Here is a 25,803-nt window from a genome sequence, read left to right on the forward strand (position 1 = left end):
TGTTCTCACTTAGCCTTTTTTTTTTCTCCAGGCTAAACCTACCCAGCTCCCAAAGCTGCTCCTCCTCATAAGGTTTGACTTCCAAACCTTTGATTCTTTTGGTCACCCTTCTCTAAACACATTCCAACCTGCCAATAAAAGGAACCTATTGACCATAAGTGGTTCAGCAATGCAATCAATTGCCCAAGGATGTGGTGGGGTCTCAATCTCTGGACTTTTCCAAAAGGAAACTGGACAGGTCCATGCTGAGGATGCTTCAGATGGAGATCCTGTATTGAGCCAAAGGATTGGATTAGTTTGCCTCTGGGAGAGCCCTTCCAGTTCTGTGATTTTGTGACTTTATGAAACCCATTCTTCCTGGAGTTCAAAGTCCTGCCCGGGGATGCCCTTGCATTTAATGAACCCGGCCACGAAGGCATGGTGTCTAAAGCACTCAGAAAATAAGGAAGGAGCACAGTTGACTCGGAGCCTCACTAATGCAATTCTGGAAATGTCTAAACGGTGCTCCCTTGAGCCGCCTGAGAATATTTGTTTCTTTGCCAGCGTCTGCAGATGTTTGCTAACTTAATATGTAACGACAAACGGCTAAGCCATAAAACGGCTGTCCCTGGGTTCCTGAGAGCGACACTTGTTACAGAATGCTTCTGGCTGAACACCATCAAGGGTGGATTTTTTCTTTTTTTCACATTTTTTGCACACTTGCAACCCGATTTGCTGATTTTCAAAATAAGGTGGGCAGAGCTCATAGACATAACTGGGGAGAATGCAACTCCTAGAATAAATGCAGTTTAATTGCCAGGGTTAAATGCTATAGAATCATAGGAACTGCAGTTTTACAAGGCCTTTAGCCTTCTCTGCCAAAGAGTGCTGGTGCCACATCAATCTACAAATCCCATGATTGCGTAACAGTCATGGCATGAAACTTCATTAATTCTACAGTGTAGATGCAACCCAAGTGTGCATGTGTTTGAACTGTCTGTAATTCTTATAATTCCTCCCTGATGACTATACACGCTGAGCCTTCCCAGAATACCCTTTTTATGGTATTCTTTTTTCTGGCAAGCAACATTTTTTTTATTTTTGTGGTTTTGACCGGTCTTTGGCCATATCCTCCAACTGTCCCAATTTGTCCCAACTGTCCCATTGCTGCCAAAATGCCCCAGTTTCTTTGTACTACTACTCCCACTTTACTTCCTTTGTTATCAGCTTTATTTCAACTGCTGAAAACCACATTTGCACTTTATTAACTCAACAGGGAAAAGAAAATAGAGAGGCAAAATCCTGCCCTTCCCAGTAGGCTCAGGCAAATGCAAAGTGCTGCAGCTTCTCCCAGTTTATGTCCTCACTACTTGTTACACTCCAAGGCTGCAAGAGCACTTTGAAAACCACACCAGAGCCAGGATCAAAAGCAAAGCAGTTTATTAGGAGATATATATATATATATATATATATATATATATATATATATATACATACATACACACTAGCTGTGCCCGGCCACGCGTTGCTGTGGCGAAGTCTGGTGGTATGGGAAATAAACTATTGAGGAATTGGTGGTAGTTAAGGTAAAGGGTAAAGGTTTTCCCCTGACATTAAGTCCAGTCATGTCTGACTCTGGGGGTTGGTGCTCATCTCTATTTAGGACTTTATTTTTCTTTTCTTTTTGTTGTAACAACCTAGAGGCGTGGTTGATGGGTTGTGTTGTCAAATTTCGAGGTTGGGGGGCCTGTAGTTTTGTTGTTTTGTGGGTCGCCGTGATGCCATCACTCATTTATATATATAGATATGCTAGAAAAGTGTTTAAAGTCAATGGAGATAATAATTCATAATGTAATATCCTTAACTGTCCAAAAGCGAGTCCAATTAAGTCTTTCAAGATTGTAATCCACAAATGGAACTCGTTAGTTCCACCAAGAAGCCAGGGTTAGTCCTTAGACATTGTCCAAACAGGATTAGCCAGAAGTTGCCAGAAACAGGAGCAAGACATTGGAAAACCTCAAACTGTAATCCACATGGGAAGCAAAAACCAAGGAATCCTGGAATTGGGGTTAGCAAGGCAAGGCATACTCGAGAGTCACAAAGCACGAACTCGGCTTGGAAATCCTGAAACAAGGCACGGGAACAAGTCAAGGAGCAAGATACAGGAACATAGAGTCCTCTTCCAAGGATGGCAAAGTTGACACTGCAATGAGAACAGGAAGCGAGACCCCTTTAAGGAGATCCCAAGGCTACCGGGCAGTGAGAGTTCAGAACTTCACCTGGGAAAGCTATTCATTAGAGCGCCTGAGAGCCAAGCGCCGACTCATCTCACCCCCTCCCTTTGACTCCTGTCCTTCGAAAAATATTCCCGCCGATCAAAAGCCACATCCTCCTCCACAATGACAACATCTGGCAAAACCAACCTTGACTGAACATCAGAATGTTCTCCAATTAACAAATCTTCTGTAAGCACAGCTTTGGGCACCTGCAAAGGCTTTGATTCAAATCCTGGAGGGGCCCAAAATCTGAATCAGACTCTGATTCACCCTCCATCTCTTGCGGAAGGGCAGAACCTGACGGCTGAGCTACATCACCCCCCCCCCCCCCCAAGACATGATTACGTCAACCCTGCCACAGTCCTGTGGGCCTGGCTGCCTGCATCCACATAGTCCTGTCTCTCCACAGCGTCATTCTCTGCTGAGCGAAGCCCTGTTAGCGATCTGGGCGCTGCACACAGAACACCTTGGCCTGGTGATCGCCGGAAGTAGTAACTACAATGGAAGCATCTTTGTACAAAGCCAAGTCCAGGATTTCTGCTGAGTAGCCCCGGTACTCACTGATCAACTTTCCTGAACGGGCATCCCAGAGGGACACAGCCCCATCTAGGCTGCAGGTATAAACCACAGGTGAGCTGTCCTCCCACAGGAGCTGTACAATCCCTGACTCATGCTGGCACTTGTGTCTTAAGGTCTGGGTAGCACGGTCATAAATGGCCAAGGTCCCATCTAAATAGCCAACAGCTGCCAGTGGCATCACATTGCAGAAACCCAGCGACTCCACTGAGTTGGATTCAGCCTCCTCAGTCTCTCCCACTGAAGGCTTGGGGACAATGCTCTCTGCCTTGAACACAGACACAACCTTGCCCGTTGCAGAGTTCACCAGCTTGGCATGGCAGTCAACAGAACCTGTCAGGATTAGGCTGCCATCCTTATTGCTGGCCACACATGTCAAAGGGCCCTGATGACCATCCTGACCTTTAAGGACATGTAGTGGACTCCCCTGCTTCAGATCCCAGATGCGAACTGTTCCATCTTCATAGCCAACCACAGCTCTCTTTCCATCGGAAAGGACACGTCCACAGGTAGCAGGGCAGTTTGGCCCTTGGAACGTCTTGCATTCCCCACTGGGGATTTTCCACATCCAGGAGTTTCCATCTGCTGTTCCAGCCAGAAGGATATGGGATTGAGGGTGCCACTCCATCCACTCCAAGTCACCCACTTCAAAAGACCAGATCTCCTCTTTGGTCAAGACTTTGATCAATCCGCTCATGTCACCTGTAGCCACAAAGGTGGAGTCATGGCTAAACCCAGTACATGTGACAGAGTCTTTATGACCTGAGCATTCAAAAAGGAGTTCTCCATCACTGAGGCGCCACACAAAGGCCTTGTCATCTTCACCACCTGTCACTGCCAGCGTGTTAGTCTTGGGATCAAGGCTGACACAGAAAACAGAAGCAGTATGTTTTGAGAAGGTGACCTCGCTGTCATCTTGGGCCGCCATGCCCTCTTCTACTCCCTCATCCTCCTCTTCAGTCACCCAAGCGCCCTGTTCTTCATCGAGATCCACATCTTCCATCTCACCAGCCAGATCATCGGGCCCAGGCGGCTCCAGGTCCACCACTTCCACGATCTCCTCGGCGCCCCCTTCCGCGCCGCCTGCCAGGAGCAGGAGGGTCTCTGATCCCTCCGGGCCCGGCTCTGGCCCTTCCCCGCCGCCAGGGTCCGCCATGCCGCCCGCCTGCTGGCTTCCACAACACGACACACGCGGCACCTCGAGCTACAACACAACTGTACTTTTTTCAGATTGGGAGGGAGACTATTCTCATTGACAGTCATTGCAAAGACAACCGCCTCCCCATGAAAGACCACACTTGCTAGACTCCGTTTTACGCCTTTTCTACCTGCTCCCCCAATTTGGCAGCCATTTCCTGCTCCCTTTAGGCAGACACTTTGGTCTTGGGCCAAACTGTGCATTAACATCGTTCACGCTGCTTTTAACAAAGCGAGCAAAATTGGGTCATTTTCCTTCATGAAGGAATAAATTGCCGGGCTCTGCATTGGTTTCCTATCAAATATCTGAACACCCCCCACCCACTCTTCGCTCATAAACATGCTGTTTTCAGTAAACAGAACCGTTGCAGACAAATACACAAGAAAGAGGGGACATTTGAGTGTGAAATTGATACATACACATACACACACCATTCAAACTGGGATTGCATTTCAATGCATGCCCATATTTCCTCCATAGTACAAGTGAATGGCTTCAGCAGGTTTGGTGCCAAGGGAAAGGAGGGGTACATGGTACAGGTTGAATATCCCTTACCCAAAATGCTTGCAAACAGAAGTGCTTTGGATTTTAGCTATATTGTAGTGTATAATTTCTTTTGCTATATTTTATTTATTTATTTAATAATTTTCTGTTTCACAGCACAGCCAGTCCTCCACATTTCCTGAGGTTAAAGGCATGGGACCCCTGTGAAAGTGAAAAACTGCCCAAAGAATTGCAGATTTTCTACCAGAGAGAACCCCCTTCTAGGAATTTCTAGGTTTTTGAGCACAATTCAAATGGTTGCCCTTCACTGGAAGCTGACCATAAAATTGCACTGGTAGACCTAGAGATACCCAAAGAGTTGTTCTTTCAAGACATCTCAAGTTCCTCCAGCATGACTAGAAGAAGTTTACCATAGAACCATAGAAGACAAAGAGATTCCTCAAGAGAACATAGTAATCAAATCCACAAAAGCCAAAACCACAGATGTGGAGGGACAACCATACCTGTATTTGCATATATGTACATCGTTATCGAAAAGTAGACCTTAAGATTATGAATCATAAGATCCGGCTCTGTTAGGTCATACAGCACACCCCTTTTGCCCTTTCTATTTTGCCTTGTAATAACATTGCATGGATTTCCTTGAAATGATGCCTCGCCTTACCTCAAACTTTAGGAAATGATTCCCCAAATTATCATAATCCTTTCACAATGAGCCAGAGACTCAGCAGAAACACACAATTGGCTTGTGAAAGGGGTCCTTTTTCCTGTTTCACCTGATATGATTTGGATTATTTGTGGGAACACTTCCTCTCCTATGCTCCAAACCAGACTGTCACGCCCTGGCAACGGAGCACTAAGAACCAACACACGGGGCCAAATACAATCTAATATCTTTATTAAGGAAATATTATAGAGGAATAAAAACAAATAGAAAATGTAGTCCAGCAATAGACCTTTCAGGGAAGGTCAATTATAGTCTAGAAATATATTGTCCAGTATATAATATTAGAGTTCAAAGTGATAATCCCAAAACCGAAACACACTCTACTTCAAAGCGGTAGAGAGGGGAAAGCATCCAAAGTATTTCTAAAGTTCAAAGTAAGTCCAAGGCAGGAACTGGAAACAAGGCTAAATACTTGGCATAAGATGTAAAGCTGGAAACACGACGAAATGGTTCATGAAAACTTGACAAGGCAAGGCAAGGAACGGCAAGGCAAGGCAAGGAAACTGGAGTTGCAGACTTAAAACGCAGTCCACACTAGGCTGGAACCGAAGTTGATCCTGAAGCTGATCTGTTGACTCCGCACGGATTCCTTGGTGCGGGGAACTTTTAAGGATCCTCAATCTTCCTGCAGAGCAGGTGTCCAGAGCTTCCTTTCCCAAGGGAAAGAGAAGCGAAACACAACATCATCCAGATGCAGTCCTCCCTGCAAATTCCCAGGGGAAACTTAGCTAATTATCGTCCTGTCTGAGTGCTAATCTGAGGCTTCTCCATGTTTGTTCTTTTTGACCCCGACCCGCCACATAGAATTCTTTTCTCGCGAAGGGGGGAGAGGCGTTGGGAAAAGCTTGTTCAAGGTCCGTTTTAATGGGCTCTTGGCAAGAATTATCAACAACAGGCATGTGAAATGACTCCGTTTCCTGCTGAGACGGCAAAAAACCCATGTTGTCGTCATCATGAGCCATAATGGCGCTGGGATCAGAACTCCAAGGCCCATGGGACATCACACAGACTCACCCTTGCGATATCCATTGCGATGGCTAGCACCTTAAGCACCCATTGTTTCTATCATCAGGAACTAAAATATTAGTTACAGAATGCCCACCACATTCCTTTCCAATCATGCCCCTCACATGGGCGGATCAATAAATGGACACTTCAAAATATTCCAATGACAGTTCAGTAAAGTTTCCCACCACAGCCATGACCAACTACCGATGAAGTTGGATGGAGCTCTGGACCACATAGGACATTTTCTGAGTCTATTTTCAGCTATCAAAATACAATAATTATGCTATGCATTTACAATTGCGGTATATCAGGGTTTCAGAGTGCTGTCTCTACTGACATCTTCTCTGGCCATTGAGAATAAAAGCCTCTAATTTTGCCTCGTTTGTGTCTCATTTAGCCTTCTGGGAAGCTAGACATGCCGGGCTCCGAATCTGCGGTTCTTGTGGAAGCTGAAATCACATGACAACATAAGGAGATATCTTGGAAATAGAACCCAAGACTAAACACAATCTGTTGATATTTCATATACAACTTAAGCATATGGCCTAAAGGTAATTTTATGCACAATATTTTAAATAATTTTGTGTATGAAACAAGGTTTTGTACATCGAATTATCAGAAAACAACTCGTTCAGCAGTTTTGGATTTGGGAGTATTTTGGATTTCAGGATTCCAGATAAGAGATGCTCAATCTGTACTGAAGTTTGAATCCATGACTGGTTGAGTTTGCAGATAAAGAGAATTTTAGCATAAAATTCTTACTTCCAGTAATTCAAGCCTTACTTTACATTCCACTAATGTGAACAATATACTGTGGGTGGACATGGAAACGCCCTCCCTTGGGAAGCCTAGTTTTTCACCAACGCTGCCTTTATTCCAGCACATTTTAAAAATATTTTAAAATATGTCTTTTTATCAAAACATTTAACAAGATTATTTTTTTTCACTAAATCTGCAAAGGTTTGTTTTATCTGTAAACCGGCAAGCAGCTTAATACATTGGGACTATTTAAACTATTCATTGTTTCCCATTTAAATTGTTCCTGACTATTTTAAAGGATTGCCATTTTTTAATTTTAAAAATCTTAAAAAGTATGACTTACATGTTAAAATATGGCTTGCAAGTTAAAATAGACAAAATATAGTTAAAACGTACAAAGGTGAACAGATGGACCAGATTTGGCCCCAAAGACTGAGATTCCCTACCTTCGCCAAACAAATTAATACATTATTACCTGATGGATCGTTTATTCTGACAGGACCTGAATCCTGGCCCGTTTCACCTACTTCCATTAGCCAGAAATATGGTCAAATTGCAAAGCGTCCAATATTTCACAGCCAATACTCAGGAAACATGAAATGAGTAGTATGATCTATGTGGCAAAAGGTATGAATGGTGAAGAACATACAAATTGGGAGAAGCTGCAACAGTTTTGTTTGCTTCTACATCGAAAGGCACAATTCTGCCCTACTTCTTTCCTCACTGCTCAACTAACTGAGTGCAAATTCCATTTCCACTTTGGATTCAGTCAGGGGCGGTTCAACCGTGAGGCAAACTAGGCAGTTGCCTGTGGCAAGAAGGAAGACATTCCCCGCTTTGCAGAGCAAAGAAACTCCGCTTCTCTGCTCCCCAAAGTGGCAAACGTCTTTCTTCTCACCCCTTCCTCGAGACCAGGTCTCCGGGCGGGCTGGCCATTTTCCAGAAGCATTCTCTCCTGATGTTTCACCCACATCTATGGTAAGCATCCTCAGAGGTTCTGAGTTCTGTTGGAAGCTAGGCAAGTGGGATTTATATATCTGTGGAAAGTCCAGGGTGGGAGTAAGAGCTCTTGTCTGTTTGAGTCTAGTGTGAATGTTGCAATTGGCCAGCTTGATTAGCATTTAATGGCCTTGCAGATTCAAAGCCTGGCTGCTTCCTCCCTGGGGGCATCCTTGGTTGGGAGGTGTTACCTGGCCCTGATTGTTTCCTATCTGGATTTCCCCTGTTTTCATAGTGTTGTTCTTTCTTTAGGCTTTTCCTTAATCCCTCCCTATTATCCAACATTTTTGCTTATCCAATGCTTTTATTTTTCAGTGATTGGTTTGGGGGGGGGGGGGTGCCAAAATTCTGTTCACCTATACAGTAGACTCTCACTTATCCAACATAAACGTGCTGGCAGAATGTTGGATAAGCGAATATGTTGGATAATAAGCAGGCATTAAGGAAAAGCCTATCAAACATCAAATTAGGTTATGATTTTACAAATGAAGCACCAAAACATCATGTTAGACAACAAATTTGGCAGAAAAAGTAGTTCAATGCGCAGTAATGCTATGTAGTAATTACTGTATTTACGAATTTAGCACCAAAATATCACGGTATATTGAAAAGATTGACTACAAAAATGCATTGGATAATCCAGAACGTTGGATAAGTGAGACTCTACTGTTCTTGAAAATTACCTTGGATTCAGTTTGCAATAATTGAAATTAACCAAGGACAAAGGGGGAAGTGAGAGAAGAAGAGAGAAACTGGGATATTTTTAAATCAGCTGAGAAGTGGGGTGGCAGAGGATTAATTGGGATGCTCCCTGCCAAATTGGAACAGTTGGAGCATATGTGGTTGTGCTTCTTGGATCCAACTTTAGCATTTCTGCCATTGATGGTACCAAGCAACTCCCAGAGGGAGGAGAGCTGCCAAGGTGCCACCTGTTTGCGTGGCAGGGAGAAGGATCCATCCTCCTGATGGCTTAGGACAAGCCTTGTAAATAACCTGGAGAGACCCTTTCAAGTGCTGCACCCATCACGCCTCTACAGCTGCTGCCAGTGACAAACGTTCCACTTTCTAACCCATGACAGGTGACACTTTCATTTTTCCTGCCGGTGCCTTTGCCATGCAGCCAGCGGAGAAGCAACATTACCCTCTAATCTGAGTACAGAAGAGTACAAAATCTTGTGCAAAAGCTGACCTTCATGAGGATGTGGCTGATGACTGGTTGGCATCTTAGGATAAAGATGGATCACAGAAAGGGATGGCAGGACAAAAGCAGCCCAGGCCCTGATATTTCGTGCCCAAAACAGCTGCCGCATCACACTGTTGACTCATGTTCAGCTTATGTCTATTTATTTACAGTATTTATATTCCGCCCTTCTTTCTCACCCCAAAGGGGACTCAGGGCGGATCACAATGTACACGTACATTGCAAACATTCAATGCCATATGAACATAGAGACAGAGACACAGAGGCAATTTAACCTTCTCCAGTTTACAGCTTCCTGAGGGTATGCTCAATTCCGGCCACAGGGGGAGCTGCTGCTTCATCATCCACTGTGACACCGAGTCCTTGGATACTTCCTCATTCTAAACGCTGCTGGATGATTTTTATGATGTCGTAAATTAGTTAAATTAGCCTCCCCAAATAAGTGGTACCTAAATTTCCTACTTGATAGATGCAACTATCTTTCAGGTTGCTTAGGTCAACAACAAGCAGGACTAATTTTTATTATTGGAGAAACCACTGGTGTTACACTTATCAGATCTTGGAAAGATTCCTCTTTTTTTTTGGTGAGGGCTTCTGGTGCCCAAGAAGGCTGAAATGTTCTGGAAGTGGTTTTGGGAATTGTCATTTGTGCCTTTTCGACCTCCTGCTTAGAGACTGCTCAATTTGTAGTAGGGTTATTGCATAGGCCTGGGGCAAGAGGCTTTCCACATTAATGTGGAATTAATGCAGTTTAAAACCACTTTAGCTACCATAACTCAATGCTATTGAATGACTGGAGTTGTAGTTTGATGAGACCCCCTGTACACTTTGGTAAAGAAGGCTAAACACACCTTATGAAGTCACAATTCTCATGATTCCCTAGCATTGAGCCACTGCAGTTAAAGTGGTGTCAAACTATATTAATTCTATAGTGTAGAAGCATTCCTAAAAGAGAACCAATAAGAAGCAAATGGCCCGGATCAAGGCCCTGTACTGTTCCCCAGTAACTGTCAATCTTCCAGCTCTTTTGTGGTCTTTTCCTGTCTCCTTCTATCCTTGTCACCATTGCATCTGTTTCAATTGTAAGTCTGCAGGTTGGGTTTTGTCGCCGTTCATCTTATGTTTTATACTGTGCTGCACCATAGGTTTCTTTGCCATTTAAAGACATTTATAAATATTTATTATGCCTATATTATTATGATCTTTCAGATTGGAATCAGGGACTTTGTCACGCTGAGATAGATTCTCACCATTGCTAGCAATGCTGTGAATGGTAGCCTACATCAAGGAGCGTAATTGCACAGTCACGGAGTTAATGCAATGGTTTTGCAGTTCTAGTGTGTTAATTCACTGAATGTGATGCGATACCTATATATAACTCTGTGTGCAAGAAATGAAATGCAACCTGCATGCACCTTGATGCATCATTAAATGTGATGCAATATCTATATATAACTCTGTGTGCAAGAAATGAAATGCAACTTGCATGCACCTTGAGCATCACTCAATGGGATGCAATATCTATATATAACTCTGTGTGCAAGAAATGAAATGCAACTTGCATGCACCTTGAGCATCACTCAATGGGATGCAATATCTATATATAACTGTGTGTGCAAGAAATGAAATGCAACTTGCATGCACCTTGATGCATCACTAAATGTGATGCAATATCTATATATAACTCTGTGTGCAAGAAATGAAATGCAACTTGCATGCACCTTGATGCATCACTAAATGGGATGCAATATCTATATATAACTGTGTGCGCAAGAAATGAAATGCAACTTGCATGCACCTTGATACATCACTAAATGGGATGTGATACCTATATATAACTGTGTGCACAAGAAATGAAATGCAACTTGCATGCACCTTGATGCATCACTCAATGGGATGCAATATGTATATATAACTGTGTGTGCAAGAAATGAAATGCAACTTGATGCATCACTCAATGGGATGCAATATCTATATATAACTCTGTGTGCAAGAAATGAAATGCAACTTGCATGTACCTTGATACATCACTAAATGTGATGTGATAACTATATATAACTGTGTGCACAAGAAATGAAATGCAACTTGCATGCACCTTGAGCATCACTCAATGGGATGCAATACGTATATATAACTGTGTGCGCAAGAAATGAAATGCAACCTGCATGCACCTTGATACATCACTAAATGTGATGTGATACCTATATATAACTGTGTGCACAAGAAATGAAATGCAACTTGCATGCACCTTGATGCATCACTGAATGGGATGCAATATCTATATATAACTGTGTGCGCAAGAAATGAAATGCAACCGGCCTGCACCTTGATGCGTCACTCAATGGGATGTGATACCTATATAACTGTGTGCAAAAGAAATGAAATGCAACTTGCATGCACCTTGATGCATCACTGAATGGGATGCAATATCTATATATAACTGTGTGTGCTAGAAATGAAATGCAACTTGCATGCGCCTTGATGCAAAATTGCAACGTGCATGCAAATGGATCTAGATAGTGTATTCCTATTGAGGCAGCCTAGAATCGCATTAGCTTTTTTAGCTGCTGCATCACACCTTTGACTCCTCTTTAGTTTATGGTCTGCTAGGGCCCCTTCTACATTGCCATATACAATCCAGATTATTTGTTTTGAACTAGATTATATGGCAGTGTAGACTGTGGATTATCTGCTTTTATAATCTGGATTATATGGCAGTGTAGAAGGGATCTAGATCCCTTTCACATGTGATGTCAAAGTAGACGTCACACTGTTGACATGGAGGCCTTCTGGACCAAGAATGCCATAGAAAGGGCCTCTGTCTAAAAACCTCCAAGCAAGGAGAATGCACCACCTTTTACCGTAAATTAATTCTCCCTAATGTTTAGATGGAATCTCTGTTCTTGTAATGTGAACAGATTGGTTCTTGTTCTAGCCTCTGGACTCTCAGAAAACAAGCTCCCTCCATCATCGATGTGACAGCCATTTAGGTATTTAAATGTGGCTATATATAAAAACCATAAATGTAAAAATATGTTTTAAAATCTGGAAATAGCTGAAAATCATTGTCTGGATTTTGAGGACAGGTGGTTTAATGTTAAACAATGCCTGAGTCGCCTACAGCTTCTTTTAAAGGGGTATCACACTTCTTGGAAGACTAGCAATAGAGGCAAAAAAAAGGCACCCCATGCTTTTTGGAGGAGTAGACAACCAGAAAGCCGCCGATAGTGGGCATTAGCAGGCCATACTACCCACCTGAAATATTTCAGGAATGGAAAGAAAGTATATGAAGGCATATAGCTGGATTCAGAGCATGGATGAAAGCTGGATTCAGAGCATAATAATAGGCTGGTAGGTTCCTCTGGAAACCTGACCTGTACCCATTCACCCAATGCTATACAGATGCGCAGGAGATGCTGCTGACTGGGCAAGGAATAATAATAATAATAATAATCCCAGGTGACAGTCGGATTGAGGAAAAACAACAGGAAAAACTCAGCCGCTATCAGGACCTCAAGACTGAACTTCAAAGACTGGCAGAAACCAGTGCAGGTGGTCCCGGTGGTGATGGGCACACTGGGTGCTGTGCCAAAAGGTCTCAGCCAACATTTGGAAACAATAGACATTGACAAAATTACGATCTGCCATCTGCAAAAGGCCACCCTGCTGGGATCTGCGTGCATCATAACACAGTCCTAGACACTTGGGAAGTGTTCGACTTGTGATTTTGTGATACGAAATCCAGCATATCTATCTTGTTTGCTATGACATAATAAAATAATAATAATAATAATAATAATAATAATAATAATAATAATAATAATAGGAATTTTCCAGAGAGACTCATTGTCCCCTCTGCTTTTCATTATTGCCATGATCCCTCTGTCAACAATCTTACAAAAGACAAACCTTGGCTATCAAACATCTAAGAAATCTCACAAAATTTTTACATCTGATGTACATGGATGACCTGAAGCTGTATGGGAAAATGGAAACTGAAATCCAGTCTCTGACTAACACTGTCCAAATTTTTAGCACTGATATCAGCATGGAGTTTGGCTTGGACAAATGTTCAACAGTGGCATTGAAGAAGGGAAAAATCATTGAAAGTGAGGGCATAAATATGTCTAATGGCCAAACAATAAAGTGTCACCAGCCAGAAGCCTATAAATATCTGGGCATACTACAGCTGGACAACATTAAGCATGAACATGTGAAGACTGTGGTCAGTAAAGAATACACACAAAGGGTCAGAAAAATTCTCAAAAGCAAGCTCAATGGAGGCAACACCATCAAGGCCATAAACACCTGGGCCATACCTGTCATAAGATATACTGCTGGCACCATGAACTGGACACAGGTGGAACTGGACAATTTGGACAGAAAAGCAAGAAAACTCATGACCATTCATCATTCACTGCACCCTTGCAGTGATGTTGACCGGCTATATCTGCCTAGAAGATCAGGGGGCAGAGGACTCTTACAAGCAAAACAAGCAAAGAAGAAGAAGAACATGCCCTGGCAGAATATGTAAAGCAAAGTGAAGAACCTGCTTTGATTGAAGTCAAAAATCAGAAACTCCTCAAAGCACAGCAGACAAAAAACCAGTACAAGAAAGCCAAACTACAAACTAGAGCTGACAGCTGGCACAACAAAACATTGCATGGAAAGTTCCTTGACAAAATTGAAGGAAAAGCTGATGCTATGGCTCACGAATGGGACCCTGAAGAAGGAGACAGAAGGCCTGATCTTTGCAGCCCAGGAGCAAGCCATCAGGACAAAGGCAATTAAGGCCAAGATCGAAAAATCAGCTGATGACCCAAAATGCAGACTCTGCAAGGAAACCGACGAAACCATTGATCATATCCTCAGCTGCTGTAAGAAAATCACACAGACAGACTACAAACAGAGGCACAACTATGTGGCCCAAATGATTCATTGGAACTTATGCCTCAAGTACCACCTTCCAGCAGTAAAGAACTGTTGGGATCACAAACCTGCAAAAGTATTGGAAAATGAGCACGCAAAGATACTGTGGGACTTCCGAATCCAGACTGAAAATGTTCTGGAACACAACACACCAGACATCACAGTTGTGGTAAAGAAAAGGGTTTGGATCATTGATGTTGCCATCCCAGGTGACAGTCGCATTGATGAAAAACAACAGCAGCTGAGGAGATGATCAACCATTCCAAGGACACTGAGGGCTGTGCCGGCGGTAGTGTAACTATCGGCAGGTCCAACCAAGCCAGAGAGGCCTCAGCTGAGGAATGGAACCAACCACACCTAACCCATTAGTACAATGGAGAATCAAACCAAACGAAGTCTATACTGGCTCGGTTGTCGCCCAGGATAAAAAGGACCGCGATGGATGCTGCTGATTCTGGACATCCATCGACAAGTGGGCTACGGAATCATCAAAACGCAAATGAACAGTCACAGAAATGGCAGAAATATACAATGCCAGAAAACCACACAATTATTATTATTATTATTATTATTATTATTATTATTATTATTATTATTATATTTTATTATTATGACACAGCAAACAAGATAGACATGCTGGAATTCATATCACAAAATCACAAGTCAAACACTTCCCAAGTGTCTAGGACTGTGTGATGTATTTTCGGATGATGCGTGCAGATCCCAGCAGGGTGGCCTTTTGCAGTTGGCAGATTGTAATTTTGTCAATGTCTATTGTTTCCAAATGCCACCTGAGATCTTTTGGCACAGCACCCAATGCGCCGATCACCACTGGGACCACCTGCACTGGTTTCTGCCAGAGTCTTTGAAGTTCAATCTTGAGGTCCTGATAGCGGCTGAGTTTTTCCTGTTGTTTTTCGTCAATGCGACTGTCACCTGGGATGGCGACATCAATGATCCAAACCTTTTTCTTTTCCACAACTGTGATGTCTGGTGTGTTGTGTTCCAGAACTTTGTCAGTCTGGATTCGGAAGTCCCACAGTATCTTTACGTGCTCATTTTCCAATACTTTTGCAGGTTTGTGATCCCACCAGTTCTTTGCTGCTGGGAGGTGGTACTTGAGGCATAAGTTCCAATGGATCATTTGGACCACGTTGTTGTGCCTCTGTTTGTAGTCTGTCTGTGCAATTTTCTTACAGCAGCTGAGGATATGATCAATGGTTTTGTCAGTTTCTTTGCACAGTCTGCATTTTGGGTCACTGGCTGATTTATCGATCTTGGCCTGAATTGCCTTTGTTCGGATGTCTTGCTCCTGGGCTGCAAGGATCAGGCCTTCTGTCTCCTTCTTCAGGGTCCCATTCGTGAGCCATCACCAGGTCTTCTCCTTATCAGCTTATTATTATTATTATTATTATTATTATTATTATTATTATTATTATTATTATTATTATTATTATTATTATTAGAAACTCTGAGACAAGGATTGGAGTCCAAGGTTCAAATCCCCACTCAGACATGGAAACCCATTGGAAGAATGACATTCTCTCAGTCTCAGAAGAAGATAAAGACAAAGCCTCTCTGAACAAATCTTGCCAAGAAACCCTGTGGTAGCTTTGCCTTATGGTCACTATGTCAGAAATGACTTGAAGGCACACAACAATAACAACAACAACAACAACAACAGCAACAGCAAGAACCAGGCACAGGAGGGTTGTTTTTCAGCTGCCATTCAGTGCAGTGAGGGGTTTGGGTCAGAGACCTCCCTCTGGGGTTTGTGTCCATCGATCCCTGGCATTGATCTTTAGTCTCCAACACAAATAGTGGCTGAGCAACAAGCCCAGGATGCCTTCTTCCAAATTGCACCTTTGATGAAAAGTGACTAGCCACTTTTTTCCCTTTATGAATCATTTTTATTGAATTTTTATTTGGAATACAAAAAAGAAAGAGAACGGAGGAAAGAAAAAGGGAGAGGAATGCATAAAATCCTTAGGTTATTATCCAAGGAGCTGAGCAAGTTTTTTTTTAAATCTGATATATTGAAATAAGCCTTGAGTCCAAAGATGTAAGAATGACATACAATGAAATCAAATGAAACAGTTATAGGAAAATGTAAAACAATAGCAATCATTTGAGCAGACTAGAAACACACTGAATGATTTAACACTTAAAACAGGATAACATAAATCACATTCAGGCAGTTGAAGACAATTTAAGATGTGTGCAGATGTATTAAGACAGACTGGCCATTTTGGGAAGGTTTCAGGGACCAGATTTTGGTCCCTGGGTTGATTCCCTGGGGGCTGCAAATGCTCCCAAAAAACAAAACTAAGAGAAAGTAGACAGAATTAGGAATATTTAATGCTATTTTTAATGTGCGTCACAACTCTTAAAGACTACCAGGAAAAGGGGAAACAATTAAATATTTTATTTTGTTTTTATGTTTAATTTTTATTATATTTTGCAAGGGCATGAATTATCCGATGTCGGGCCACAAACATAGTATTAGGGCTAGATGAATATTTGTGAGCAAATAAAGAGATTCTAAACATTTGTAAGAATTTCATGATGGGAAGAGCTGTCTGAAAGTAGAATAAACTGCCTTCAGAGGGTGGCTGACATTCAATTTCTGAGGTCTTTAATCAGAGGCTGGATGGCCGTCTGTCAGGTGGGCTTGTATTGTGTATTTCTGCATGGCAGGGAGTTAATAAAATTTAATAATAATAAAACTTTATTTATACCCTGCCACCCGTAGTGGCCGGGCTGTGGCGCAGCTGGCTTGTAACCAGCTGCTATAAATCACTACTGACCGAGAGGTCATGAGTTCGAAGCCCGGGTCGGGTTAAGCCTCCGACCATTAATAGCCCCGGCTTGCTGTTGACCTATGCAGCCCCGAAAGACAGTTGCACCTGTCAATTAGGGAAATTTAGGGATGCTTTATGCGGGAGGCTAATTTACAACTGCTAGCAAAACACGAGGAAAGGAATGAGGAAGTACAGCCACTACTGGACAGTGAAGCAACAGCTCCCCCTGTGGCCGAAATCGTGAAGCTGGAAAAATGTTAAAAATGCCTCTGAGTCTGTCTAATGTATGTTGTTTGTCTGTTGGCATTGAATGTTTGCCATATATGTGTTCATTGTAATCCACATACATTTACATTTACATTGAAGAAGATGAGAGTAATGATTTGATCAGAGTTGGACAGTCTTATCTTAAACTAGCTGTGGCAAAGTATGATGGTATGGGAAATCAGATAATCTGTATTTTATAGGTAGTGTGGAAGAGGCCTAAGTGAGGCCTAACTTTGCCTGTCCCCTGGGGTGAGTGGGTTGCTAGGAGACCAAGTGGGCAGAGCTTAGCCTTCTAACTGGCAGCAATCTGATGAAAGCAATTATTCCTCTCCCTCTAATGAGGACTTTATTTTTCTTTTCTTTTTCTTCTATGAACATAGAGTCATGGATGAGGGGTTGTGCTGCCAAGTTTAGTGTTTCTGGGATGTGTAGTTTTGTTGTTTTGTCCTAGGCTGAAATTTCATTACCCTTTTATATATATAGATTTGAGCTTTATGTAAATATTCAAAAACATTTAACCTACTGATCCCTCAATTAACGTAATTTTATTGGTTTCTATTTTTATTTCTGAAATTTACCACCCTCAGCTTATACTTGAGTCAATGTTTTCCCAGTTTTTTGTGGTAAAATTAGGTGCCTCGGTTTATATTCGGGTCGGCTTATACTCGAGTATATACGGTATACTGATTTTATGTCTTCCTTTACCTTATCAAAGGAGCCCCCTGGGGTGCAGTGGGTTAAACTGCTGAGCTGCTCAACTTGCTGCTCAACTTGCTGACTGAAAGATCAATGATTCAAATCCAGGGAGCGGGGTGAGCTCCCACTGTTAGCCCCAGCTTCTGCCAACCTAGCAGTTCGAAAACATGCAAATATGAGTAGATCAATTAGTACCATTCCGGTGGGATGGTAACAGCACTCCATGCAGTCATGCCGGCTACATGACCTTGGAGACGTCTACAGACAACGCCAGCTCTTTGTCTTGGAAATGGAGATGAGCACCAACCACCAGAGTCGGACTCGAGTAGACTTAATGTCAGGGGAAAACCTTGACCTTTTTATACCTTATTCACCTGTCTGGTAGGAAACAGGGCAGCTCTTTTGGATACTATAGAGTTCAACCAGGCCTGACCATCAGCTAAATTTCCTTTAAATTAGCATATATACATAACAAAGATTTTTCTCGAATACAAAATGGATAAACTGCAATGCATCCTAGCTATTTCCCCCTTGAATATCAAAAGAAAACAGTAAGCAATGTCTTTGAACTAAAGCACTGCTTATAGATGAATGCATAATCTTACTGAAGTGCTATTATTCTGTGTCCTCACATCATTTCAGGTTCATGGCATTCCAAAAGTGAACCTATCATGGAGTTTACTTGGCAAAGTTTGTTCAGGGTGTTTGTGCCTTTGCCTTCCTCTGAGGCTGAGAGAGTGTGACTTGCCCAAAGTCACACGGTGGGTTTGCAGAAACACAGGCCAACATTCAAGCCCTCTCTGGAGTACTATATCAAAGTGGCAGAGCAAAAAACACACTAAAAGCACTTGGAAGAAACAAATCACAAGGAACAGTTGGCATACTAACAGAACTGCTTAAAGCTGTAAAAAAAAAAAAGGGAATCAATTCAAATGCTAACAAATATCTGCAGACCAGTATGGAAACAAAAGAATGGCCCATGCACTGGAGATGTTCAATATATATCCCAATCCACAGGAAAGGGGACAGAAGGCTTGCTCTCCTTTGCAAGGAAAATGATGCAAGTGATTTTACAAAATAAAAAGGTTTTTTACCACCTATGGAGTGAAACCTGCCAGATATTTAAAGTGACTTCAAAAAAGGAAGAAGCATTAGAGATCACATCACAAACATACATTGGATTAATTATAACTATAACAACAGAATGCATCAAAGAATTTCAGAAGAAAATTAACCTGTGCCTTAAAGATTGCGAGAAACTTTGACTGAATAAATCAGACATCCCCAAACTGTGACTCTCCAGCTATTTTGGGCCTCCAACTCCCAGAAGTCTTTGCCAACTTGTTCAGTGGTCAGGAATTTTGGGTTTTGGAAGCCCAAACAACTGGAGACCCGCAGTTTGAGAGTGCCAGGTATAGATCATAAGAAATTATGCTTACTGTATATACTCGAGTATAAGCTGACCCGAATATAAGCTGAGGCACCTAATTTTATTATTATTTATTTATTTACAGTATTTATATTCCGCCCTTCTCACCCCGAAGGGGACTCAGGGTGGATCACATTACACATATAAAGCAAACATTCAATGCCTTTAACATAGAACAAAGACAAGACAAACATAGGCTCCGAGCTGGCCTCGAACTCATGACCTCTTGGTCAGAGTGATTTGTTGCAGCTGGCTGCAGCTGGCTGGCTGCTCACCAGCCTGCACCACAGCCCAGGTCCACAAAAAAAAAAAACTGGGAAAACATTGACTTCAGTATAAGCCAAGAGTGATAAATTTCAGAAATACAGTAAAAACAGATACCAATAAAATTATATTAATTGAAGCATCAGTAAGTTAAATGTTTTTGGATATTTACATAAAGCTCTAATTTAAAATAAGATTGTCCAACTCTGATTAAATCATTATTCTCATCTTCTTCAATGTAAATGTGCTTATGTATCCTTTTAATAATAATAGAGTAAAAGAATACATGTAATAATAATAATAATAATAATAATAATAATAATAATAATAATAATAATAAATACAGGAAAATAATACATATAGTAATAAATACAGTAAAATAATAAATATAACACAGTAGAGTCTCACTTATCCAACACTCGCTTATCCAACATTCTGGATTATCCAACGCATTTTTGTAGTCAATGTTTTCAATACATTGTGATATTTTGGTGCTAAATTCGTAAATACAGTAATTACTACATAGCATTACTGTGTATTGAACTACTTTTTCTGTCAAATTTGTTGTATAACATAATGTTTTGGTGCTTAATTTGTAAAATCATAATCTAATTTGATGTTTAATAGACTTTTCCTTAATCTCTCCTTATTATCCAACAATTTCGCTTATCCAACATTCTGCCGGCCCGTTTACGTTGGATAAGCGAGACTCTACTGTAATAAGATCAGAGTGAAATAATAAATGTATTAATAATTATAATAAAAATAGAGTAAAATAAATGTAATAGTAGCAACCATAATAGAGAAAAATAATAAATGTAACATATATTCTCGAGTATAAGCTGACCCAAATATAAGCCAACCAGGACCCTCACCCAAGTATAAGCCGAGGGAGGCTTTTTCGGTCTTAAAAAAAGGGCTGAAAAACTAGGCCTATATTCGAGTATATACAGTAATTCTACAAGAAATGGGAGGGACACAACATTGTGTTGTTGTACCACTATTTATTTATTTATTATTTACAGTATTTATATTCCGCCCTTCTTTCTCACCCCCAAGGGGACTCAGGGCGGATCACATTATACACATACAGGGCAAACATTCAATGCCCATAAACACATTGAACCGAGACAGAGACAGACAGACAGACAGACAGACAGACGCAGAGGCAATTTAACCTTCTCCTGAGGGGATGTTCGATTCTGGCCACAGGGGGGAGCAGCTGCTTCATCATCCACTCTGATGGCACTTCCTCACTTCCTCATTCCAATGTCGTAAATTAGTTAAACTTGCCTCCCACTTTTATAAGTGGTACCTTATCTCCTACTTGATAGATGCAACTATCTTTCGGGTTGCTAGGTCAGCAACGAGCAGGGGCTATTTTTTATTTTTAATTGACGGGTGCTCACCCCGCCACGTGCTGGCCTCGAACTCATGACCTCATGGTCAGAGTGATTTATTGCAGCTGCTCAACAGCCTGCGCCACAGCCCGGCCCCTATCAGTTCGAAAACATGCCAATGTGAGTAGATCAATAGGTGAGAAGGTAACAGTGCTCCATGAAGTCATGCTGGCCACATGACCTTGGAGGTGTCTATGGACATGTTGGATATGACTGGACTTAACGTCAGGAGAAACCTTTACCTTTACCTACCAATACCACTATCAAAACACAGTATGCAGAAACAGGATGGGTTCCAGCTAGCAAGCAAGTCAGACAAAGTGGCATTTTTATCACCCTACCTGCTTAATTTCTATGCAGAACATGTAATACAAAAAACTGTTTTAGACTCAGAAGATGAAAGTATGAAAATTGGGAAAAGCAACACTGACAATTTACCATATGCGTAATATTGCAGGCACACTCCGTAGTTGTTGTTAAGCGCCTTCAAATCATTTCCTATGTCAGAGTTTTCTTGGTAAAATTTTTTTCCGAAAGAGGTCTTCATCAGCCCTATAACACAGAATATCATGGCAGAAAATCCCACAATATCTGCTTTGAATTGGGTCATCTGAGTCCATACTGTCAAATATATATCCCAGTTCAAAGCAGAAAATGTGGGATTTTATTCAGCTGTGTGGAAAGGGTCCGAGAGCGTGTGGCTCCCCCAGGATCATCTAGTGGTTTCATGCCTATTCCAAGCAGAATTCAAACCCAGATCTCCAGAGTTGTAGTTCAACACTCAAACCACTACTCCACATTGGCTCATATATGGTAACAATTGAAAAACAGTAAAGATATGGAAGAGTTAAAGATGAAAGTCAAGGAAGAAAATGCAACCGGGTTGTTGTGTGTTTTCCGGGCTGTATGGCCATGTTCCAGAAGTAGCATTCTCTCCTGACGTTTCACCCACATCTATGGCAGGCATCCTCAGAGGTTGTGAGGTATATGGAGAAAATAAGCAAGGAAGGTTTATATATCTGTGGAAGTTCCTGGGTGGGGAAAAAAAACCTGTTGTTTGTTGGAGGCCAGTGTGAATGTTGTAATTAATCACCTTGATTAGCAGTCAATGGCCTTCCCAGCCTCGCATCCTGGCTTGGGGGAATCCTTTGTTCAGAGTCGTTAGCTGCCCTTGATTGATTCCTGTCTGAAATTCTTCTGTATTCAGAGTGCCTTTTTTTTCGTGTTAGGAGCAATTTGAGTCGCTTCTGGAGTGAGAGAATTGGCCGTCTGCAAGGACGTTGCCCAGGGGACGCCTGGATGTTTTTGATGTTTTTACCATCCTTGTGGGAGGCTTCTCTCATGTCTCCACATGTCTCCCCGGGTGGGATTCGAACCTGGCAGCCTTCAGGTCAGCAACCCAACCTTCAAGTCACAAGGCTTTTAAACCACTCTGCCACCGGGGGCTCCGGGGGGGGATTCTTTGTTCAGAGCCGTTAGCTGCCCCTGATTGATTCCTGTCTGGAATTCTTCTGTTTTCAGAGTGCTTTTTTTTTCCGTGTCAGGAGCAACTTGAGTCGCTTCTGGAGTGAGAGAATTGGCCGTCTACAAGGACGTTGCCCAGGGGACACTCGGATATTTTGATGTTTTTACCATCTTTGTGGGAGGCTCTCTCATGTCCCCGCATGGAGCTGATAGAGGGAGCTCATCCGTGCTCTTCCCGGTGGGATTTGAACCTGGCAGCCTTCAGGTCAGCAACCCAACCTTCAAGTCACAAGGATTTTAAACCACTCTGACACCGGGGGCTCCGGGGGGGGGATCCTTTGTTCAGAGCCATTAGCTGCCCCTGATTGATTCCTGTCTGGAATCCTTCTGTTTTCAGAGTGCTGCTCCTTATTTATCAAAATGCAACAGCAGAGTGCTTTGAATGTGATTTTCCTGCTTCTTGGCAGAAATGGGGTTGGACTGGACGGCCCACCAGGTTTCCTGCAACTCTATGATTATTATCATTGCCACCCTCCTGCTTTTATCTTGATTGAGTCGCATAACATTTTTAAAAAAGCAGTGCAATGACAATCCACAAGATAGGAAGGTTAGAACTGTAAAAAAAAAAAAAACCAAGCACTTTTAGTGAAAATAAGCAAATCAACCCAATCAAGTAAAAGCCTTCAAGCACTTAAAAAAAAAAAAAAGCCTTGTGAAAATGAGCAAATCAAAGAATAAGAATAATGCTGATGCTTTGCTGGGTCTCTTCTGCGCTCCTTCCAAAGGGAAAGGGAGTGGGAAGAGGGGCGGGGGTCTTTTGCAAGGGGCGAGAGGAGGTCTCCCTTCTCCGGTCCCTCCTTCTCTCTCTTTCTTTCTCTCTCTCTCTCTTTCTCTCTCTTCTCTTTCTCTGCTGCTGCTGCGTCTCGTTGCAACCGGAGGATGAGGTCAGGCTTTTCCGCCGGGCGATTTGCATAAGCGGCCTCGGAGGGGGGCGTGCTCCACCTCTTGGGCCCCCCACCCACTAAAAGAAACACTCGAAGAGGGAGAGAAAAGGGGTCGGGATGGAGACGGAGCAGCCGGACAACTGGGGCTGAGACTCAGCCTCCGTCAGGTTGCAGCGCCGAGCCCCGTCCCGGACCGGGATCCAAAGGGAAGACTTGCGGTAAGCGGAGTCGGAGCCGGAGAAGAGGGACAGGGGTCTTTTCTTGCCTCCCGAGGGTCCCGGGGATCACAAAGAAGGGGGAGGGGGTTTCAAGGGGATTTCAAGCCCTCTCCCCATCCAGACGGAGACGCCTCCTTTCCCAACTTCCCGGCATCTCGCTCTCTTTCTCTCTCTTTATCTCACTCTCCCTTTCTTCGTCCTTCCTTTCTTCCTCCTCTCTCTTCCTTCCCTCTTTCTCTTTCGCTCTCTTCTCTCTCTTTTTTTTCTTCCCTCCTTTCTCTCTCGTCCATCCTCTCTCTCTCCCTCCCTTTCATTCTCTCTCTCTTCCTCCTTTCTTCCTTCTACTCTTTCTTCCTCCATCCCTCCCTCCCTTTTCCTTCTCTCTTTCTCTTTCGCTCCCTTCTCTCTCTTTTTCTTCCCTCCTTTCTCTCTCGTCCATCCTCTCTTCCTCCCTTCATTTCATTCTCTCTCTCTTCCTCCTTTCTTCCTTCTATTCTTTCTTCCTCCATCCCTCTCTCCTTTCTCCTTCTCTCTTTCTCTTTCACTCTCTTCTCTCTCTCTTTTTCTTCCCTTCTTTCTCGCGTCCATCCTTTCTCTCTCCCTCCCCTTCATTCTCTCTCTCTTTTCCTCCTTTCTTCCTTCTTCTCTTTCTTCCCTCTTCCCTTTCATTCTTTCTTTCTCTCTCTCTCTTCCTCTTTCATTCTCCTTCCCTCTCTTCCTCCTTTCTTCCTTCTCTTTCTTTATCTCTCTCTCTCCTTCCCTCCCTCCCTTTCAATCATTCTTTCTTCCTTCTACTCTTTCTTTCTCTCTCTTCTTCCCTCCCTGACTTTCATTCATTCTCTCTCGTCCACCCTCTCTTCCTCCCTCCCTTTCATTCTCTCTCTCTTCCTCCTTCCTTCCTTCTTCTCTTTCTTCATCTCTCTCTCTTCCTTCCTTCCTTCCTTCCTTCCTTCCTTCCTTCCTTCCTTCCTTCCTTCCTTCCTTCCCCTCCTTTCATTCATTCATTATCTCTCTCTTCCTCTCTCCCTGTCTTTCATTCTCTTTCCCTCCCTCCCTCTCTTCTTCCTTTCTTCCTTATTCTCGTTATTCATATCTCTTTTCCTCTCCCTCCCTCTCTTTCATTCTCCCTCCCTCTCTTCCTCATTTCTTCCTTCTTCTCTTTCTTCATCTCTTTCTCTTCCTCCCTCCCTCCCACTCCTTTTCATTCATTCATTCCTTCTGTGTGTCTTTCATTTTTTTCCTCTCTCTCTCTTCCTTCTTCTCTTTCTTTATCTCCCTTCTTCCCTCCCTGCCTTTCACTCATTCTCTCTCTCTCTTCTAACCTCTCTCCCTTCCTCCTTCTCTTTTTCCTTTCTACCTTCGACTCTCTCTCTCTCTCTTCCAACCTCTCTCCCTTCGTCCATCTCTTTCATTTTCTCTCCCTCTCTCTCCCTCCTTTCTTCCTCCTCCTTTCCTTTCCTTCCTGTCTTTCTTTCTCTGCCTTTCTCTGTCGCGCTCCGCCAGTTCTTCTGCGGGGTTTGGCGCAGTTGGGAAAAGCCGGGGCTCGGACTGGCTTGGGGGGTCCCCAACTTTATTTTCCTCTTGAGGAAGAAGGAGGCTGACACGTTGACACGTGTGGGACTGCAGTTCCCATCAGGCATGGAAGTCGCATTCCAGATCACTTCGGGAGGGAGCCGGGTTGGGGGTCTTTCTCCTCCGGAAGGAGGGGGGAGGTATTGCAAAGAACAATGGAAGGAATCACTGGGTTGCTGTGAGTTTTCCGGGCTGCATGGTCATGTTCCAGAAGCATTCTCTCCTGACGTTTCGCCCACATCTATGGTAGGCATCCTCCGAGGTTGTGAGATCTGTTGGAAACTAGTGGGGTATGTGTGTGTGTGTCTGTGCGCGCGCGCGCGCGCGCGTGTGTGTGTGTGTGTGTGTGTGTGTGTGTGTGTGTATATATATATATATGAAATGATGTCCAGGGTATGTATGTATGTATGTATGTATGTGTGTGTATATATATATATATATATATATATATATATATATATATATATATATATATATATATATGAAATGATGTCCAGGGTGGGAGAAAGAACTCTTGTCTGTTTGAAACACATATGAATGTTGCAATTGGCCAGCTTGATTAGCATTGAATGGCCTTGCAGATTCAAAGCCT

General features: G+C 42.8%; 2 protein-coding genes across 2 annotated transcripts in view; one reads left to right on the forward strand and one right to left on the reverse strand.

Moving 5' to 3' along the window:
• Window positions 1-2,583: 2,583 nt before the first annotated feature.
• On the reverse strand, window positions 2,584-4,038 carry LOC100565984 (angio-associated migratory cell protein-like). Its single transcript, XM_062976887.1, has one exon. The coding sequence runs from the start codon at window positions 3,985-3,987 to the stop codon at window positions 2,692-2,694; it is 1,296 nt and encodes a 431-aa protein (XP_062832957.1). The 5' UTR covers window positions 3,988-4,038; the 3' UTR covers window positions 2,584-2,691.
• A 19,316-nt stretch (window positions 4,039-23,354) lies between these two features.
• Window positions 23,355-25,803, forward strand: part of ecel1 (endothelin converting enzyme like 1) — a 99,254-nt gene continuing 96,805 nt past the window's right edge. Inside the window, exon 1 of the mRNA XM_003225483.3 lies at window positions 23,355-23,639. The gene's annotated coding sequence lies outside the window, so the exon portion shown is untranslated. The remainder of the gene's footprint in view (window positions 23,640-25,803) is intronic.

The sequence above is a fragment of the Anolis carolinensis genome, chromosome 3, assembly GCF_035594765.1.
Source record: "Anolis carolinensis isolate JA03-04 chromosome 3, rAnoCar3.1.pri, whole genome shotgun sequence".
In the NCBI taxonomy this organism is placed as follows: Eukaryota; Metazoa; Chordata; class Lepidosauria; order Squamata; family Dactyloidae; genus Anolis; species Anolis carolinensis.